The sequence below is a fragment of the Protopterus annectens genome, chromosome 3.part1 (assembly GCF_019279795.1).
Source record: "Protopterus annectens isolate FY-2018-M chromosome 3.part1, PAN1.0, whole genome shotgun sequence".
NCBI classification, from domain to species: domain Eukaryota; kingdom Metazoa; phylum Chordata; order Ceratodontiformes; family Protopteridae; genus Protopterus; species Protopterus annectens.
In genome coordinates, this window is record NC_056732.1 from 1711283420 (window position 1) to 1711306296 (window position 22877).

General features: G+C 45.6%; 1 protein-coding gene across 1 annotated transcript in view; it reads left to right on the plus strand.

The window, feature by feature from the left end:
- The window catches only part of SLC39A4 (solute carrier family 39 member 4), a 471457-nt gene that overhangs the window by 30623 nt on the left and 417957 nt on the right, over nucleotides 1-22877 (plus strand). The window contains exon 2 of the mRNA XM_044067721.1: nucleotides 22479-22653. Within this exon, the coding sequence (XP_043923656.1) occupies nucleotides 22479-22653 (175 nt within the window). The remainder of the gene's footprint in view (nucleotides 1-22478; nucleotides 22654-22877) is intronic.

Sequence of the window (22877 nt, forward strand, 5' to 3'; positions counted from 1 at the left end):
GCCCCAACAAGACCAATCCAGCTGGCATCAAAGGACTGGAGCACAACAAAGTCTCAGTGAATGATGTCCATGATGATGTGCCCTATAGCCATTCAGAACAGTCCAGTCAGGTGTGTAGGGCAATAGCCCCAGTCATGCATTGTGGCACCACCTTTGTGGTGTGTAACTGTTGCTGTGTGCCCGTCAGGGGCCACAATGTCTGGTACAAGGCTATTACTGAATATGGTGTCCCAGTGGGGAGACATGTAATTCAGAGGTTTGTGGACATCACAGCCTGGGATGTTGTAGGGTGACAAGGGGCCAGTGTCCCAGGACATATAGAGTGCAGGTCAGTACTGTGTAGGTGTGACCGCAGGGACACCACAATGTTCCTGCAAGGAATGTGGCCCCGTAGGGAGTGAGAGGGTGTAATGTTAGCATTGAAGCCATCAGACAGCATGTTCCCAGCATCACCTGTTTCTGTCATGTTCCAGAGTGACAGTTGTATGTGTGAGCAGATGTGGGTATTGCATATGACTACTGACATACCACCATAATGCCTTGTGGTACATCTTGGAATGTGTTGCAGTAATGTGTACGTAGCTAGTTGTGGAGTATGTGATGAGGGATCCCGTGGCCCTACAGAGGCTGACAAGTGAGTTACCCCACCCATGGGAATGTACACCACTGCAACAGCCCCCACCTGTTGTTGTAAAGTATGTCCATGGAACTGCACCCCCAGAGTGGCATCTGTTATCTGCTGTGCACCATCATGGCTCTGTGTGGAATAGCATGATCCATTTTGTCGTGTACGTGCACTGGGGTATGTCTCAGTGGTTGTATGTGCATTGTCCACCTGCACGTGTGTCATGACGTCAACTACCGCTGTCATAAGACATCTGTAGTAGGTGTTGTAGTACTCTTGTACTGTGCATGCCATGAAGTGTGTGGTGTCAGTATGTAGCTAACAAGGGTGAGTAGCATATGTTCGGATTCTACCAATGAGGGGATAACCCCAGGTGTGGAATAGCAGTCACATGTTGGTAGTGTCCATGTCAAGGATACTGTTGGTCTTGGAGGTGGTGTGTATGGGTCGATCCAGCCGAGCAGAGGTTATAACTCACGGACAGCGTACGCCTAATGTGTCAGTACATGTGTGGCTATCACAGTTAAGTGTGGGTTACTGTCAGTCTCACATCAGTAGCAGCAGTATGAGCCCAACTGTACAGTACACCATGAAATGAGGTCTGTTAACCGTGTGGTATGTTGAATCCGCAGCCTGTAACACTGTGTATAGCAGTTCCGGACACAGTTATTTGCATGTGGAGCACCTGTGATGCATTGTGCTAAGTAACCAGCTGGGATGTGTGTACAACATAGTGGAATATGGGTACACCTCAGCTGTGGGTGTGCCAGTCCAGGTACGTGCCTGAGAGGTACGGTCTATCTATAACCAGTCATTGCAGGTGTGCTCTGCAGAGGCTATAGGCAGGTCCCAGTCACTGCAGAGATACTGAAGTGGTGCAGTATCAGGTGTGCCTTGCCTGCGTGCATCACAGAGGATGATGTCAAGCATTGTGTTACATGACCACATGTTTCACTAGCCAGTTCCCGTTCTGGTGGTGACTGTTATTGGACACTGTGCAAGACAGGCAGTATAAAAGCAGCAAGAGTCCAACATGTGATCCATACTCCCAGGGCTGACAGGTGCAGTTCAACTGTGCCAAAGCATCATGTTGTTTAACCAGGTCTGTCAAAGTGGACAGATACCAGATGCCTGTGGAATGACAGCAGAAGCATGGGGCAACTTGTACAGTGGTAAAAGGTCCGGATGACTGCAAAATGCTCCCCAGGGCTCGGACCACACCATCAGGGCTACAAGACTGGTGGGCTATTGCATGTCCCTGCACATGTAGTCTGTACCCTGAGATACAACTTCAATCACACAAACATGGAAAATGACAGTCACATCGTACCTGCTGAGGTGTGGCATGGGTGCATAGGTTATGTTGCAGAACCAGTTACCCAACAGCAGGATGTAAGTGACTATCACCTTGTGTAGTCTGCTGAGTGGAACAGCAGTGTGACTGCCGACAGCATCACCTATGACAGTTGTGTTGTGTATGTTATGACACCCTATTGGCTGTATGTGATGGGCACACTTGTCTGTGGGCTATAGGATGGTGTGGATACTGCACAAGGTGTCTCCGTATGTGTGGCCTGTGGTGGGGATCATGTGGGACTATGTGATGAGTGGGGTGTGTTGCGAATGTTACACATCCCCACATGATGGTCAGGTGCAGTCAGGGTTGGTGACAGTATAACCCCCAGCAGGGCTGCATATGTGCATCCCCCACAGGCTGTACTGTTGTATGTTGGGAGGTATGCATTGACTGTGTACATGACAATAGCTCTATTGCCACATGTACAACATAGTCATCATATAGACAGGCAATAGCACTGGTACGTGCCAGTTGGACATGCCTGTATATAACTGGTACGTGCCAGGTGGACATGCCGTATAAACCACCATGTCTCACGAGATATGTGAGTGATGCGTGTGTACGACAGCTGTTGTACTGTAAACAAGCTGGAAATGTATGGACAGACAGTGTATCTGTGAGGACTGGTGTGGAATGGGTGTTATACTAAGCAGTAGCTCATAACTTGCCAAGAAGCTCTGAACAAGTGCCGAGCATGCCCATACAATACAGATAGGGTGTTGGATAATATCAACCCACAAGTGTTGACGACAGTCAATATTGGCGGAACCACATCAGAACACTGCCGGGTATGGTCTGCAAGTCCATGAACCATTATTAATGTAGATGTTAGCAGTACAGATGTACAAGACAGTACGGATGTTTGACTACAAATGCCTTTGTATGTCACAGGAGTGTTTTACCAGTGGCCTGTTGACAGACTCACAACGACTAAAGGTGCTCCAGTGACATGTGCATATCCCACCGGTGTCAGCTACAGTAAACCAGGGTTCATGTGTTGTACCCCACCCTCAATGTAGCCCATACCACACAGACAAATGTCAGCCATCTGTGTATGTGAGGATGTGAATGGCCATGACCTATGGGCAATAGTTGTCAGAGTGTTGTGAACAACATACAGAATGGGGTGTGTGTGTGAGGTGTGTGACATATGTGCACATTCTGGTGGATGATATCAGCGATGTCACCACTAGGGGAATATCCCTGTACCCATTAAGTACCACCTAGGCTGTGGTCAACATTATGGACACTGTGTCAGGGATGGTGTTGTGCAGTACACCTCCCTGATCTGGAGACATCTCCATGGCCCTTTAGGTAGTCATCCGAGGTACCCATGACATGACAGGGTGGCATCCATGAGCAGGGAGATCATTGGACAGGCATACACAGCACCTGTGTGACAAATATTGGAACACATCACCTTCCAGGGGTAGGGGCCATGCGTGGATGGCCGATACCAGCCTCCACAATACTCACCTCCAGTATGCAGCATGCTATCCACCTTGCATACAGACATATGCCACACTATGCTGTTGGACATGCTACATGTCCATAGCCTGATCTGAAAGACATACGTCATGGACAACCACCGTCCTACGACTAGGATGGCCACATGCTGGACAGATCCCTGTGCCACACCTGTGACATACTCCCACCATACCATGCAGCCCTGTCCACATAGCTGCACATATCATCCCTGTCATACATGGTGTTATGGCCATATGGTAGATGTAGTATCAACTGTCTGGATCAGTAATGTGTCACTGATGCCCCTCGCGGTGGCGTAATGGGTGTCAAATACAGCTAGCAAACCCAGCCCATACATGCTATAGCTGATAACCTTACCTGCGAATGACGTCCGACTAGCCATTGTCCCATGTCTATCACATGTGTAACACAGGCGATCTGTCGCAGGATGTTGAACAGCTGTACAGTGCAGTGTAGATGTCTATGGCAAAACAGATGCATGTACAGGTTTCCATGCATGCTTGGTGCATTGTCACTGCCCAAGTCCATTAAGGCTGTGTCTGTGTTGATATGTGACATATACACAACATCAAGGTCAACAGCATTACCGTGGACACATCCAGGCATGTGCAGATAGGTAAGAACACCAGTGCAGGCAAATAGACATGCCCACATGAAGACAGCAGTCACATGCAGTATGAACACTGTAATGAGGTGACACATATATGGAGATGATATCCAATGCATAATGGGTGTTACATGTGTGAGACACATACATGCCAGTCGTGTTAGTGTCATGATGATTTGCAAAGATAACTGTGCAGATGTACTAGAAATGTATGTGCAGCAGTATCACTGTACATGTCTGAAAATGTGACCTGTCACCTTCATCATGTCTTACAGATAATGCCTCGTGCACACCTACCAGCATACAGCCGACGGGAGAATGATGTCCTAATCTCGTACCTCCATGAGAACTATGAGGTGTTATTTAGCCATGTGCCACAGCATGCACAGCAGCAGGACGACCTGTGGCAGGATCTTTGCAGGAGGGTCAACGAAGTGGGTGGCCACAACCGCACCTACCAGCAGGTGCGCAGACACTGCATGGACTTGATATGTCATGCAAAACAGCGTGCCACTGCAATTACCAGGGAACAAGGTGGAACAGGTGGTGGGCCACCAACCCAGCCTCCACTCACACACACAGAGGAGCTACTGGCCAGTCTGGGGACACCCTTGGAACAGCTCCCACAAACACTAGCTGCCATCATGGAGGTGGGTGTCTCCCAACCAATAAGCCTGGAGTTGCCTGGTAAGTCAGTACTGAACATATGGCCAGTATATCCCATGTATGTGCATGTGTCACTGTACATCATGTAATGTAACAACATATGCAAGGTATGTGGACACACATGCTGCATACTACAGTATGCTACCCTGTGTATGCACCATACCTCTGAACTGTACAGGTATTTGCAGAATGTCCAGATGTCTGCCTCATATTGTCAGTGTTTCTCCTTAATATCTGTCCTTTTCTGGCAAATAGCTGAGGACTGGAGTCATTAAATGATGACAAACATTTGTGTTTACAACTGCACATTCCTTGTAAAAACCATGTGCATGCAAACCTATTATTCTAGCAACTTTGTAAGTTTGTAAGAGCAATATTTCACATCTGCCCCTATTTGTCCCCATCATAGTAGGCTTTGTCCAGATTTATAGTTCTAAGAGGTTGAGAGGTATGGTATGCACACATGTGCTTACTATATGCTATTGCACAGGCAAATGTGTTAACTTGCACAGTGTACCCTGTGGCTGTCATACAGTCATAGATAATGTTCATACTGCTGTGTCACCCTATACAGGTACCTCTGGTGTGTCGCACAGACAAGAGTCCATTGCAGGTGAGACTGTCATCGGTATCAGGCATGTCAAAGCATAGATCTATTCGCCAATTGGCCAGTTAATACTTGTAAAAATGATGTTCATTCCAGACATGAAATACAGGTTGCATCACCCATCATCCACACAGGCCACCCATGTGCAATATATGCAAATGAAATGACACACAGACATGAAACCACAGTATTTGTCAATGCTACATGTGAGTCCAGCTGTGCATACAACGGTGGAGGTGTTCTACAATGGAAGCATATGTACTATACAGTGGAACAAAATGTGTGGTACACAAAACAGTACCACGCATGAGCAGTGATATGGGCAGCCCACAGGCGTCACCATTGTGTTATATGCCCCTGCAATGGGTTCACACATTGTGATGTGCCATCCGACATGTCTCAGACACTTAGTGCTTTGGTTGCAATATTGTCACACTTTCCCATAACCCATACCCCACATACCACACATACACCTGTTGTCTGCATAGCCCTGTGGATGGTGACATATCCGACATCTATGGGTGTATGTCATATGGGACAACACAGACATGTGTGATAGATGGCCATCACACACATATGACCAACATATGTGCACACATGGCCATGGGGGATGGCCAGAGACATGTAGCCACACAGTAGCTGTGATATGGATACACCCTGTCTCACTTTGTCCACACATGGTCCAATTATAGCCCTACTAGACCGATTGTACAGGTGAGGTGGTATGCAGCACATCTCAAATGCCTGTGCACAGCTAGTGGAGGTGTCACTGACGTCAACCTCATAAGATGTGTTGAACATGACGCCTGTGTCAAAGCATGACAGTAGTCACCTTTACAGCTTCCACTGACAGTGACACCAGGCCACAGATACTGTACATTTCCCTTGCTGCCGTAGGACATCACTGTTAGCTGTGCACCTTGTGTGTGTGGTACATCAATGTCATGTGTGAAATGGTGCCGTGACAGGTCCGCTATGTGTGGACATGGTTGCCAGGCAGCTAACACTCTGTAGTTATCATGCAGGGGTGTCATCTGTATGTCCTCCAGTGACCTGTCACATGACACGGCATGGTTTGGTGTGGTGTGTCACAATCCACAGGTATGTCATGGGTATGCATGCAGTTCTGTATATGCAATGTGTACATATTATACACTGTTTAGCAATATATACACCTCATGATGCCGTGCAATGGCACAGTGTCTGTACTTCACACTGTACAGCAATGTAGATGGCTCACAGTCCCCTACCATGCCCATGCACATTTGCTCAACATGCATTCTATCTGTAGGGCATATGGACAACACCGCAATGTGATACCCAGTACGATGCTGTACATGTGTCAGGGCACCATTGTGTCAGACATGTATGCATGTTAATGCACATGTCAGCAGATTACATGTCAAGGTCACGTCAGCCATGTGTACTGTTATCCTGTTCTGGTCCACATGGTGTATCACGGGGATGAATGCATACTACCATGATCATGTGAAGTGCATGGCTAATGATATGACACCTGCTTGCTCTAATGTGCATTCCAGGGGGTATGCTTACAAACACTATTGATGTCTGAGCCGCATGCTGTCAGCTGTATCACAGGCATGCTGCATGCCATCTGTCATATCACATGCATGGTGTGTCAGTGTGTGTGTGTCAGTGTTTGTGTGTATCAGTGTGTGTGTGTGTGTGTGTGTGTCAGTGTGTGTGTGTGTCAGTGCGTGTCTATTGTAATTTAGAGTCTTTCTTTGCATTCACAGGTGATGTAGGTGCGCTACCCTCCTGCGGTCCATCTGATGTAAGTGTCCCCACAGATGCTAGCAGTGATGAACATATGGATGAGGTACAGGCAGGTTTGTCAGGGGCAGAATCTGTGCCAACGGTTGCCATCCCAGCTATGTCCCCCTCTTCCCCGCACACAGTTCAGCTGCAAACACATACCGCATCACCAGTGGCCATAGAGGAAGGACAGTCAGCATCTGTTAGTGTTGAACAGGAACATGTGGTGGTTACAGAAGGTGTGTCTCCACACCATGGTGTCAGTGTACTGACTGCAGATGTGCCACACAGGCATGTGGCCGGTGCTGCTCATAGGAGGACCTCTGGCAGACATTCACCTGCAGGACATAGCGCAGCAGCTGGAATCACCAGATGAATGCTCCAGACTGTAATGGCAGCACAGGCACATGCCGAACGGCAGAACAGAAGAAGGGCAGATGCTGCAGAGGGCTGCTATCCGTACCCTAAACAGCAACATCCAGGCATTGGCAGGTGCTCAACAGCAGATTGCTGATGTTCTGGACAGGAGATTGGGTGACATGGACAGAATCCTTGACTGTGGCATGGAAATCCGTGAGTGTGAGCTGTCTGTGCTGGAACATCTGGTAGGAGTGAGGCATAGGCCATGTGGACGTAGGCCAGCTACACCACCTAGTGCAGGTCAACATGAGTGTGCCACCTCACATGGCCACTCCCATAGTGCCGGTAGCAGTAGCAGTGCAGCTGGTGCTGCGCTGTCCACACCAGGACACAGTAGGCCACGTGGATGTGGCCCTGGACATTCCCAGCAGGGACACGGTTCCAGTGGCCATGTGTCGTCAGACAGTAGCCATTCTGTACCTCCGCCTGGTAGTGCCCGTGCAACCCCTGGCAGGCACAGGACACGTGGCTGTGGTCGGATGCAGTGAGATGTACAACCTGGTCTGTACAATCTGGAGCTGTCAATAATACCCTTGTGTAGGCCTCACAAATGACAGAACTGTGTGCACACATACACGCACACAGCAAACACAACTGTAGGGCTCCACAACACCCACATGCATACTGAACAGACATGTCCAATCAAATCACCGGCCCTTACCCACACACATGATGTCATCCATTGGTGCAGCCTATGCCCCTGGCAAACAGTATCACCCTGTGTATATGATGAAGCCTGTGCCACATCCCTGTCATCCACACCATCGGTGCAGGGATATGCTCAAATGGTCTGATGCACAGGGTGAACAGAATAGTGAGAGGTGTATCTTACATTACTTGTGTATGCATAGTGAGGGAAGTGTATGTTGCATTGGTTGTGTGTGAATAGTGAGAGACGTGTATAAGACATCGGTTGTGTACTGTCGACATGCACCAGACATACCATGTAGTACAGGTGCAGCATGCATAGTGATATGTTCACAGTATGTGCCTTGGTTACAACAGTAACAGCATGTTGGTAATGATGCCCTGGTTCCCTCCTATGGGGTACTGGCATGTGCCTACATGTAGCAGTGTTTGCAGTCCCCCAGGTGTAACTGTGGAGTACTCACAGGCACATATGGCAATATCAGCATGCTAAACGTACCCTCAACCTGACTGTTGGAAAGTGTAAAATGACACAGATGTCCGCACATATACTGCACTTGAAGCATGTGGTCAGTTGTACAGGCTACAGTGGCCAGAGATGTGACATATCTACCAGGAAACATTACAGGTATGTTGACATGGTGCAGGGGTTGTACATAGCGGTCTGGCCAATGATGTCATTAGAGGCCACTTGATAGCATGAGGCCACACTGTGTAGCAGTAATACCCTGTCACATTACAGGAACATGCTCACATTCATGGGGTCTACAACACTATAATGCACACCCCATAGTGTTGAAGTGGGGACCCTTGCCTATGTGGTCATCACCCTCACAGTACTTTGCACCCACATGACCTGACACAGAGAAGGAACATGCACAGGTAGCCAGTGCAGCCGGGACCGATGGCATCAACAGGGTAGTAGACTGCTTCACTATGAGGGGTTGGTGATCCAGTTTTCACTGTATGGTAGCATACACCCTCACACCAAGCACCAGACAGCCATACATACATACACACACACTGTGGTGACCACAAATGTGTATACGGATAGCCGATGTGTGTTATGCACCACACCTGCCGACGTCATGCTTTCCACACTACAGTATGTACAGATCTCTACAACGGTGTACAGGGGTGTGTAACAATTGAGACATAATCCCCACCATATGTGGCATATGTGGTCACTCAAGCAGACACACATGGCAGTGCTGGGAATGATACACCTGCCATATGATGAGATGTTTGACAGACATGCAGTGGTATTGTCCGCCTTATGTGTACCAACGCTATGTCTGGCAATTGTGCTGCTATATGCACACGGGAGGATGTAAGTGTTACAGGTGTCATGTGACGTACAGTTGGTAACACCTGACCGCTGTGTAAGTGTTATGTCATCACCGTCAAGTAACAGTGACATAGTGTACTCTTTGCACATGTCATGGTAGGATGGCGTGTGACACACCTGTGAGCCATCACCGGCAAACATCCATCTACACAGGTGGATCACCACTTTATGTACACACATCCCTCCATACGTGATGTACAACTAACCATACTGTCAGTATGTCACCATATACAGGTGTCAATGATGGGGCTGCATTGCGACTGCATGTTGTAGTTAGGCACAGATGAGTTACAGACATCAGCCACTGCACATGCATGGTTGCTGCATGCACAGTACAGATTGTACATGTGTGTTGTTCCTACATGAGTCTCCTGTAGCCATGTTGTATACATTGCTATTGGTGGACATGTGTGTTGACATACATAACACATGGACTGTGCTATGATATAATGGGTGTCATGGGCGACTAGTACAGGGGAATGTGTCCTCAGTCAACATTGCTAACTCCTGTACTGTGAGCATTCAACAGACATGGACCCGCCTTCCATTTGCGTGTGTATGATTGTTTAAGCCACTTTTCTGCACAGGGGACAGCCAAAGCTATGCTATGTACATGTGTTGTGTGTGTGGTCCATGCACACATCCACTGCAATCACATGTATGACATATCCAAACATGTGTGTTTGTTGGTGTACAGCAACACTCATCTGTCACAGCTGTGTAAGACCCAGGGCCCCTGGTATGTCTTGAGCTGACCTGGTCATGTATAGTGGTATCATTGCAATGCATAACACCTGTTGGAAGCCTGTTGGTACATGTGTACTCTGCACAGTTGCTGCAGACCTCTGTACAGTCCACTGGTCATGTGTCACATGGTGTTGTGGTAATGTATGGCTGTGTATTGCTGCACCAATGACATGGTGATGTCTTGAGGGCTACAGTGTAGACTGCGGTGTGTACATCTGTGATCTGGACCTGTGACAGCTGTGATGGCACCTGAGTCTGTACTGGTCACTGCATGTGAGTGTCCGCCCTGTGCATGGGGAGAGTTATAGCTTACTGTGCCCTTCCGTGTTTAGACTTTGTCTGCATGCAAGACAGCCCTTTACAACTGCTAAGTGTGTGAGCATGCCCTGTACGCTGTTGTGTAGATGGACACATAGGACAGTCCACACTGAGCCCTTGCATGTTTAGACTCCGTCTGCATGAACAACGGCCCTTTGCAACTGCTAAGTGTGTGAGCATGCCCAGTACGCTGCTGTGTAGATGGACACACAGGACAGTCCAAACTGAGCCTTTGCGTGTTTAGACTCTGCATGCAAAACGCCCCTTTGCAACTGCTAAGTGTGTGAGCATGCCCTGTATGCTGTTGTGTAGATGGACACATAGGACAGTCCAAACCGAGCCCTTGCGTGTTTAGACTCCATCTGCATGCACGATGGCCCTTTGCAACTTCTAAGTGTGTGAGCATGCCCAGTACGCCGTTGTGTAGATTGACACACAGTACAGTCTGAACGGACGTGTATTACTAAACGTGTGGCCATGTCCAGTGACACCTTGTGTTGGTGATGTCCCTCTGTGCATGGGCATGGCCGTTGACATCCTGTATAGCGATGGTGGTCTTCCAGGCAACAGATGTCGATTTTCAACGTCACGATGGATGCCTACTGAGTACACACTGGTCGACTATCTTGAAGGGTGTACTGTCTGTGGCCCGTCCCGTGTCTATGTATTGTTGTTGTAGTGCTCCGTAAAATCTTTAGTTGCCCCAATCACACCACTGCCGTGTGTTTGTCTACGTCTACCGTGGGACAGTAATATGTCTGTATGCTTTCAGACTGATCACTCTCTATACAATGCCTGTCAGCGTCCCTGTCTTTGCAGATGATGACACGCACCTAGAAGAATGCCTCTGGGAGTGCTGTGTTCAGTAATCTCGGTAGCGTGTTCTGTAAATGCATCATGCTGTAGTGTGATAGGGTAGGTATGTGTATGTTTGACTCCCAGCCCTGCCTGTGTGTGTGTGTGTGTGTGTGTGTGTGTGTGTGTGTGTGTGTGTGTGTGTGTGTGTGCACATGCTCCCATCTGCCTGGGGACTCAGTCATGCTTTTAGATGCCTCACACCACAGATATTTCCTACCGGCGCCTTTGCCTTTGCAGATGATGACACATGCCTAGAAGTATGCCTCTGGGACTGCTGTGTTCAGTTATCTCGATAGTGCATTCTGTAAATGCGTCATGCTGTAGTGTGATAGGGTAGGTATGTGTATGTTTGACTCCCAGCCCTGCCAAGTGTGTGTGTGTGTGTGTGTGTGTGTGTGTGTGTGTGTGTGTGTGTGTGTGTGTGTGTGTGTGTGTGTGTGTGTGGGTGTGTGTGTGTGCACGCATGCTCCCATCTGCCTGGGGACTCAGTCATGCTTTTAGATGCCTCACACCACAGATATGTCCTACCGGCACCTTTGCCTTTGCGGATGATGGCACGCACCTAGAAGTATGCCTCTGGGACTGCTGTGTTCAGTTATCTCAGTAGCGTGTTCTGTAAATGCATTATGCTGTAGTGTGATAAAGTAGGTAGGTGTATGTTTGACTCCCAGCCCTGCCAAGTGTGTGTGTGTGTGTGTGTGTGTGTGTGTGTGTGTGTGTGTGTGTGTGTGTGTGTGTGTGTGTGTGCGCGTGCATGCTCCCGTCCACCTGGGGACTCAGTCATGCTTTTAGATGCCTCACACCACAGATATTTCCTATTGGCACCTTTGCCTTTGCGAATGATGACACGCACCTAGAAGTATGCCTCTGGGACTGCTGTGTTCAGTTATCTCAGTAGCACGTTCTGTAAATGCGTCATGCTGTAGTGTGATAGGGTAGGTAGGTGTATGTTCAACTCCCAGCCCTGCCAAGTGTGTGTGTGTGTGTGTGTGTGTGTGTGTGTGTGTGTGTGTGTGTGTGTGTACGCATGCTCCCATCCGCCTGGGGACTCAGTTATGCTTTTAGACGCCTCACACCACAGATATTTCCTACCGGCGCCTTTGTGGATGATGACATGCACCTAGAAGTATGCCTCTGGGACTGCTGTGTTCAGTTATCTCGGTAGCGCGTTCTGTAAATGTGTCATGCTGTAGTGTGATAGGGTAGGTAGGTGTATGTTCGACTCCCAGCCCTGCCAAGTGTGTGTGTGTGTGTGTGTGTGTGTGTGTGTGTGTGTGTGTGTGTGTGTGTGTGTGTGTGTACGCGCTCGCGCGCGCGCATGCTCCCGTCCGCCTGGGGACTCAGTCATGCTTTTAGATGCCTTACACCACAGATATTTCCTACCGGTGTCTTTGCCTTTGCGGATGATGACACGTGCCTAGAAGTATGCCTCTGGGAGTGCTGTGTTCAGTAATCTCGGTAGCGCATTCTGTAAATGCGTCATGCTGTAGTGTGATAGGGTAGGTAGGTGTATGTTCGACTCCCAGCCCTGCCAAGTGTGTGTGTGTGTGTGTGTGTGTGTGTGTGTGTGTTTCCAGCTGCATGACAACAGTACATTGCTTTTACAGTATTCACTCTCCATAACATCCGTGCGGCATCTTTGCCTTTGATGCTGCTGTCTGCAGGCTAGACATATGCCTGTGTGAATGCTGTGATCTACTAATCACGGTAGCACGTTCTGTAACTGCGTAATGCTGTTGTGTGGTACAGTGGTTACGTCTGTGTTCTGCTCCCAACCCTGCCAAGTGTGTTGTGTATGTGTGTGTGTGTGTGTGTGTGTGTGTGTGTGTGTGTGTGTGTATATCTATCTCTCTCTCTCTATATATATATATATATATATATATATATATATATATATATATTGTATATAGATATGTATGTTGAGTTAATCACTCTTGAGTGTGCTGCATTATCTGTACGTGATCACCTTGGATGTATGTACATTTGCTATGGCTCTGTGATAGTGCACATACTGTGTGCTGTAGTGATCCTGGGTTATACTTGTGTAGTGACCGGTTATTGTGTTGCTGGGTATTACAAGGGGCATTGGAAACAATGTTAGTACAGCACCTTTGAATGGTTGTGTGCACATTTCGGCAACAGTCAGCAGTGGTTATTACTTTGGAGGGTGAATATGGCTCATATACGTATGTATTAACTGACAATACTATGCAACTCAGGTTAACATTACTGACTCCCATTTATCCACAGGTTGTGGTACAGATCCCAGGACTGTATGTGTATACAGTGACAGGTGCAGGACTGGGTTAGTGTTGGATGCATGGAGGGGTGTCCATGGCCAGTAATGGTGATCTGTACAGCCTGGCAGGTACGGCCTGTGACTGTCCCACAACCTCCTGTATATGGCTGACACATGCTGTACCTGTGTATATGCAGTCACACACACTTACCACAAACAGCTAGGGCTATCACATACACGCACCCATTGCATCACCATTGGGCCATGCAATAACCATTGTCCCTCACACACACACACACACACACACACACACACACACACACACACACACACACACCTACGTGTAGATTGGATGGCTCAATGACAGCTTTGGAAATGTAACACCACACCCTGTGCATATGATGTCACCTGTGCCACCACCTGTGATGTGTAACATTGATGCAGGATCAGACTAACCTGGTGCTGATGCACACGGTGGCTTTATACCACTGTATTGATGTTAGAATGTTGTTAACATAAAGTGTGATATCCTTCTAGGTGTATATCATCAGGCATGATGCATTGCAGCTATGACCATCAATGTAGCATAGTTTACAGCACTGTTAATTCTGATGATGTATTCTCCATCCATGTGCCATTTCACTGATGTGTGTAGTATTGGCAGCATGTGTTTCTGAGTGTGCAGTACATGTGTGATGTGTGTAGTACACATTTATACATGCTTACAAACGCGTACACTGGCATACACAACATTAACGGGCTTCAACATTCGTACACTAGCCTACGCGTTCTTCAACGCGCACATACGGGCTGACACGCGCACACACATGCTTACTCAGGCTTACTGGCGCACACAGGTGCGGACACACTGTAGGCAGGATTGCAGGAAACATTGGTGGCATCCATGGTGTACACCGTCAGTCTCCTGACTTCCCCTAGGATAGATCATAACACGCCTCTTACACTGATGAGTACTGACAGCAAACATGTGACACTGCTCCGGTAAGATTACAGTGTTTTATACATACACACTCATGTTGTCACCTGTCTTCTACTCTAATAGTCCCCTTATCCTACACTACACTGTAGAAGCTTGGCCCATATGGCATGACATATTGTGATTCACTATCCTCAGCCTCACTTGCATCAGATTGCCTACAAATGCTTGATTACATCTCTGACAGAGCACTTCCACACATAACAACCAGTACGCAGTAGCCATGGTGTCTCCAGCTTGCCATTCATCTGCATGGTGTACTAACATCTAACTAAACCTACATTTTGTATGTATATTATACATATTTGACTTGTTTTGAAGCACAGTGCGTTCTCGTGCTGCTGCGCTACGCTTCCACACTGGAGATCGGGGAGGACAACTACAGTTTTATTGATATCCAATGGACAATAATGCCACTGGCCTTATATTTGGACATTGGCATGCTTCTTCGACTGTATTCATACTGTATTTGCAGCTGTCATTGCTCCATTTAGCAACGTGCAGAACGTTACTCGCTTAACATCCGGGTACATTTCTGCACATAACTCTGCTCTTGCATGGACAGCTTACTGTTTCATGTATTGCATATTTACATCATTTGCATAGCTTTCACATACAAATAGGGTATGTTGCATATCCCAACATTGTCCGTGCAACGTTCGTGTTACGGGCGGTCTTACATGCCCCTACAGGAGTTTGCTGAATAGCTTGGCAGACATCTTTCCTTGCTCTACTCTCTCTCTACTCGTACACGCCGGAGGCTTCGTGTATCATGGCCTAGGCTTTGCTGTGTGCTATGTCTGTTTGTGGTGTATGCATGGCTGTGGGTATGTTGTGACCTGCTACGTCTGGCATTTCTACAGAGCAGCTCCCACTGTCATTTGCAAAGGTGACCACCCTATAGCTACTTTATATAGACTGCTGTGTCATTTGACATGTCAGCACATACCTGCGGTCAGTACTGAACTTCCTACTGCAGCGCTTTTCATACCTTCTGAGTTATCTTGAGTCGATAATACTGTTTCCTCTGACATGTATTTGTTTCTGATACAGGATATCGTTTTCTTACACCAATACACACAATATATGGTGGCATCACAGGCCAGATGCCATTACATTCCTATTGCAGGACACACCCACCCAGAGGGTTGTATTCCTCACAAAGGCCAACAGGTGCTTATCCACACTTATTATTCTATCATATACCTTATGTGTTCGCCGGTATTTGCACTTTCCATCAGTGGCAGAACTCATGTGCGAGTATGGGGGACTGGACACTGTATCGGGGACACTGCATGACACCCTGAGGGACACATTTCGTTTGATTTTATTAACCTTCCACATTGACTTTCACAGGGCATACGTTGTCATTCACATTTGTCGAGGTACATGCTTTTGACTTGCACATGTTTTGTCATTTGTCCTGACATCTTTCTTCTCACCTGTCCACCCAGTATCACTAGTTCTGTACATTTATTTAGGACGGGTTACCTTCATACCTCTCACCTGTACACATTATGGGTAAATGTCCCAATGATTTTGTTACTTTTTTCATAATAATGTGCCTTTCTGGTAAATTACTGGCAAGGCATTAAGGACTGTGAAGTTAGATAATAATGACTGACATTTGTATTTCATGATTAATAACCCTCATAACATTCGTACTCCTGACTACGCCATTATTCTATCAACGTTCTGACTTTGTCTGGGGTATATTTAATATAGTCCCTATTTATATTTCATGTACTATGCCTTTGTCCAGCTGTCTTATTCTGAAAGGTTGGAAGGTATGGTTACTATCTTGGCCGTACACATGTCCATCCATGATAATTGCCTACATGACACTGATATAAGTCCCTATCTCATCCCCCAATGGTTTACACAATATCCAGTAGATGGGTTCAGCCTTTTTGGAGAATATAGGCGTGTGCTATACCCATATATGTATATTGATCACTCCCATGGGGCGGACCTAATAAAGCTGTGCCAACCAACACCTAGGCCCATTTTTGCATACCCATGATTCCCATACCTGACACCCCACCACTGTACTCATTAGACATATTTAATGTGAGTGATAATAAAGTATGAAGACACTTCTAAGCACTGTCAACTCTCCGGATATCAGGTCGTAAGTCATACATTCTATCAACCCATGTGTTATTACCCTTGCACCTGCTACTGTTGCATGTACAGCTATATCGTAGTTGCAGCTGTGACTCCTTTGTGTCGATGATTATTGTACACACTTAGTACGGGATCAATTTTTGGGGTCCTGCAAAGGACACCTATATCCATGTTTAAAGAGTAGAACTTGCAGGTCTGTCACACTGGTACTTTCCGAGCAATGGTTAGGAAAGCAGCAGTGTATTCACCTTTCATGCATGTCTGTCTGTCTATCCATAATAGCTATACCGTGACCTATTTATCTACATGTGTTATATCTACAAGGACATATGTTTGTTTGTTGTGTATATATCTATTAATGTATCATGTGTGTATATATATATATATATATATATATATATATATATATATATATATATATATATGTACATATATACATATGTCCATATATGTCTGTACATTCCTCATTTCATAAATTTCTTTGGTTTAAGTCTGTGGATATATGTGTATACACACATATATCCATATCATACCTTTCAACTGTACAGATTTTTGCAGAATGTACAGATGTTTGCCTCTTATCTTTGGTCAGTTTTTCATAACCTTGTGGCTATCTGGCAAATTAGTGGCATATCATTAAAGACTGACGTTGGAAAATAATGACAAGCATTTGAGGTTATGACTTCATACCTTCAGAGAATCCATGCTAGTGAAACACCTGTTATTCTATCCACTTTCTATGTTTGTTAGGGTAATATTTGGGAATTGTCCCTATTTGTACCAGTTGTTTTCATGGCTTTGTCCGGTTTCTTACTTTATGGGGTTAACAGGTATGAGCCATATATATATATAACGTGGAGAAAACAGCATTCATTTGCTATGCTGTGAGCGGATTACACACGCGCAGGCACTTGCATATCCATATTGTGGGTTACATATGTTTAATAAATATTTGTGCTTATGTGGCCTTTCCTAATTGTGACCGTAACAGTTACATATCTGTATTCCGGTTTATGGACATATGCAAAACACACGTTCACCTTTACATATTTAAATGTGTTTACAGCACACACGCATTCATTACACTTTAAACTTATATGTGCTGTGGTTGTAGTTCAACTGGGACTGCATTCATGTTGGCCGGATGCCGGAACCACTATTCTATTGGTGTTCTGCCTCATTGATATGCATACCCATAGTACTTAGCTACATCAACATATGCCTCACCGCTTCACTTACAACACAGGCATCCATTCTCCTGCTGGGAAAAACGCGGTACTACATATTACACATTCCCTATTGCCTACTGCTGTGGATCCCAGCTGCATTGTTAATCACTCCAAGGATATGCAGAACACCAAGGCTTATAGTCCTGGCACATACAGGTCTTTGATTGTCAGGGTGTTCATGTAGTGATCTGGGTTTAGGCTTGTCCGCCTGGTGAACGGAACTTCCCTGGCCGAGTTCAAATTTCAGACGAAGCATATGGGCAGGGAGTTTCTCCCTATTATGAATTTTTACCTGTGTTTACAGACACAGGTGTTTGGGCACCTGTCAGCAGCTTATTCTGTTGGCAGTGGGGTTGTTACAGTCCATACTCCACGGTGAGGGGTGTTCCCATTCACATTTGACTATTTCCTGTATTCAGTCATATGGAGATTATTATTTTGGACATGAAGTGACTACAGGTATGCAGTTGTACATTACACAAATGTGAAAGGTTTTTACTGTAAATATGTATGGACCATACCTCTCAACCTCTTAGAGAAAAAAATTTGCGCAAAGCCTAAATGATGGGGGGACAAATAGGGACACATTTTAACTATTGCTCTTACAAGCTTAGAACATTGATAGAATAATAGGTTTTGCATTAGCATGAATTTTCTGAAGGATGTGGAGTCTTAAACTCAAATATTTCTCATTATTTAATGACTTCAATCCTCAGCTATTTACCATAAAGGTGCAGATTTTAGGAGGAACACACCAAAAATATGATGCAAAACTCTGGACATTCTGCGAAAATCTGGACAGTTCAGAGGTATGGTATGGACCTCTGTAATACACTGTTGTGTTCTGGCACAGCAGTAGCTAATCTTTAAAGACTGAAGTCGGAATGTGATGACAGACAGTTGGGTTTCAGACTTTTCTTACTCTTCAGGACATTAATGCCAATGTGCAAACTGTTATTCTATCAAATTTCTGTTTCTAAGAGCTATCTTTACAAATTGTCCCTACTTTTGGGCCTTTGTCTCACATTTATTCACGGCTCTGTCCCGATATCTTGCTCACACAGGTTGACAGGTATGGTCAGTCATGCCTGCACACAGTAAGTGTCCCTCACACTTGATCAGAGTTATTCTGTTTACGTCAGTGTCTTCATCACCCTTATGCCGTTTGCCACTATGCGAATGTGTGCAATATATTCTCCCGCCTATTCGTGTCGGAACACGTGCATCACGGGAAGGTGTTTTATCCTGGGTAGTAGGTTATGCATGACCACTTCAGGCTGGACAGTATCATGGACCTCTACTGCACATTCTGACTTGTGTCCAGATATCTACAAGATTGGACATCGTGTCTTCATACCCATTCTACTATTTACACAGGTTAGTTATCCCATGAGGGATATCCCAAAAATTTGACAAGACCAAAACAAGACAGATTCCGAAGATTTTTGTGGCTTTACAAAAATGTGCAGGGGGTTTTACATGCAAGGGATACATGGTTTGCAATCCTGAAACTGCCTAGGGTGACACTACCTACTACAGATGCGTAGGGGTCACTATGTGTAGCTGTGTCTGCAACAAACCAGTAGGCCAAGTACAGCTGGATTTGGTGGACGTTCTGGTATGGGAGTGGGTTGTGTGATGTGGAGGGGATGCTGGGTAGGCCATTATGCATCCAGGTGTGTTGCATTTGTTATGGCCAGTTCCATCAGGACCAATCTGTGGGTATGTGATGGTGACATATCTATACATTTGTATCGCACATTTCCATATTCATATGTTTGTGGGATTGTGTTCTACACTATGGCCTGTCTGCTTGTCTTGCAGCTGTTTCTACATGTGTTTGTGCTTCTTTCAGCTTCACCCGCTGCCCCCTCGTACACCTCCGGTTCACCTTTTCTGCATACAACACAGTATCGCCTTGGAGGATTTTACCATTAATCATCCACCCCTCACACGCAAATTCCTCACACCCCATAGTTCACTACTTTGGTTGTTGGCCCATGACACGGCCAGAGTAACACATTGAATACCCTACATGTGTCAGGTACCTTTATGGTTGTGTGGACTACCCTGCCATGTTTGCTTTCCACATGCTAAACCTCACGCACATAGGTACACGCCCATACTTAACTTTCATTACTTGGTTGGTATACCCAGGTACTACCCGTTCGACTGTGTCACATACAATTTCAGCTTATACTGCTGACTTCTGGATTTTGCCAGCCTGTTGTACTCATTGGTAGGATGGCACCTTTTCCTATGTCCAAGCTATTCCTTACACATATCCGACTGTTGTGGACAATGCCTCCCCACAGTCGATGGTAGGGTTTCCACATTTGCGGTGAACACATCACATTTTACAGGCCGACACATACCCACGGTCAGTTCGGCAGATAGAACTTACAATTCTTGCCTATATTTAAGCTTATTCTTGTAGCATTTTGGTGGCTTATTCTGTTTCTTATGACATTTATGTAATATACATACAGAGAAACTGTTTAATGCAACTATTACATAACGTCTAAGGAATAATTATGTCCTATAATCTCTGGACCTTTGCCATTTTTACAAGTTTGTGTCAGGACACATCTGCCCACAGAGGGACTGCCGCTCGCAAACTGGGACAGGTGGTAATCTTAGTCAACGTTACGGATCATACTGTTCTTTTTGGCCTACATGTGTCCTTATTGTTGTAGCTGTTTATATGCTCCTTCTGTTTCGTTTACATGCGTATTCTGTTTCCTATCACATTTGGTATGTGTAATGTGGACATACCTTTTGTATGTGACTATTACATGCCTTGTGGGATATGATTCGGACATACGGTCGCTAAATATATCTACATTTCTCCTCGTGTATTTTGTTATGGACACATCTGCCCAGCTATGTACCCTCCCTCACATTATGGGTCAGCTGGTGACCCTCTCTATTGGGCTGGACGTACTTACTGGCGGCACGCTAACATATGATGCGTTTCACTTCCACATGGTATAGCTATCTACACTACATTGGTCTATGGGCACACGGTTTTCCATGTAATTTGTTCAAGGGTTAGGGACACATTATTCCCTACCATGCATTTGTGTTTGCTTATTCATTTTCTGTTCGCAGGAACTATCTTGCATGCTTTGCATACGTTTCAGTATCCACGGACACTGATAGGTGCGATTACTATTGCAGGCGGAATATAATATTCAGCAGTTTAGGTTGCTCATCGACAGCCGACATTGACACACCTCTGTGCACATCTTTGATACGCCCCATGCACTAGCGCATGTTTCCTATGCACGTGGCTGTGGCGGCTGCGCGCCTTCATTAATATGCATATGGTGCTACTACTCCATATATACGCTGCACGGCCAGTGCAAGCCTTACGCCGACCTTGCGCTGAGCTTCATGAATCCCAGGGTATAGCTGCTATACCTGTGCTTTGTAGAAGCCCCGTGTTTGATTCCTACAGCATCCATTTACTTATTGTGTGATCCTGTGCAAGCCACTTACAAACAGTACGTTCCCGGGCTGAACATGAAATGAGTCCATGTGGATCAGTGCTGTATCTCAGTTAACAAATGCTATTTCTTTTTCTCCTGAATAAGAGGTTCAAATATTAGATGAAGTCTCCTTTCCAGCAATCTGGTATATGTTTCACCAGGGAGAGGGGGACTGAAAAGTGTGATCCCCTTATAACCATAACCTAACCTCCTGTCCCCATGTTTGCTAATGGATTCCACTACTGCAGTCTTCCAATCAGAGGTACTGTTCCAGCCTACTGAAGAAAACTGCAAGGTGTTTTCGTTTTGAACCCCCGAAAATATTCAGAGTTGAGAGATTCACAGAAAAAAAGGCCTTTAGTTTAAAATGTGGAGTGAGTGGCATTTTTGGCAATTTGATATTATAATTCTTACTCTTGTAGAAATGAGTTTGACTTCCCCACTGATGTAATAATGATGTATAATACAGTAGCAGAGTTCAGAAATCCATGGGATAAACAATGCATAGGTTAAAAACACTGTAAATGGATGTAAATCTTTAGTTAATTTTAATCTGGTGTTATCCAGTAGGCATGACTAAGGCAGACTGGTGGGCCAGATGGTCCTTATCTCTTGTCAAATACTTAGTTCCGAATATACATATCTTTAGTGCTCTGTACTTTGTTTATACCTTAAAAATCAAATATTATTTCATTCACTCCTTGAGAGAGAGGGCTGAGCATGAATTTTTGCTACACATTACTTCCCTGTCCAAGATTTTGCAACTCAGAAAACGTGGTTTAAAGGAAACACTGCTTGTAGATATACAGAGTTTATTAAAGAGTCATTGCCGTAACTCAATGGGATATACTGCCAGACTGTTAACTGGATTAATGACTGGTTATTTTTGATAAAGTGTTACAGTAGGATAATTCTGTTATTGTGTTTCAGACCTGTTTTTCTGCAGAAGAACTAACTAAAATTTATCATGTTAAAAATGAGACTGGAATTTCACGGACTGAATTTGCAGATATCAGTTCAGCTCTTGTCCAGCAGTTACTGAGTGGAGCCTGTTCCTTGACTCAGACCAGCCCGCCAACAGCCAGTGACCTCACCGATGCAGAAAGTAAGTTCAGTCATTTTAATATGCATAAGATTAAACTTTGTACATATCTATATTTGATTCCTTGATAAAATATGCCGTCTATGGTACTGTACTAACTTGAATATTGTGTGACTTCAACCTGCATTAATTTCTTGAGTGATGCAAACAAGTCTCAGCTAAATATGCTTTTCATAAGTGTGCAAGTGCATTCCCATTTTCTATATTTGTGTAGCTTTTATTTTATT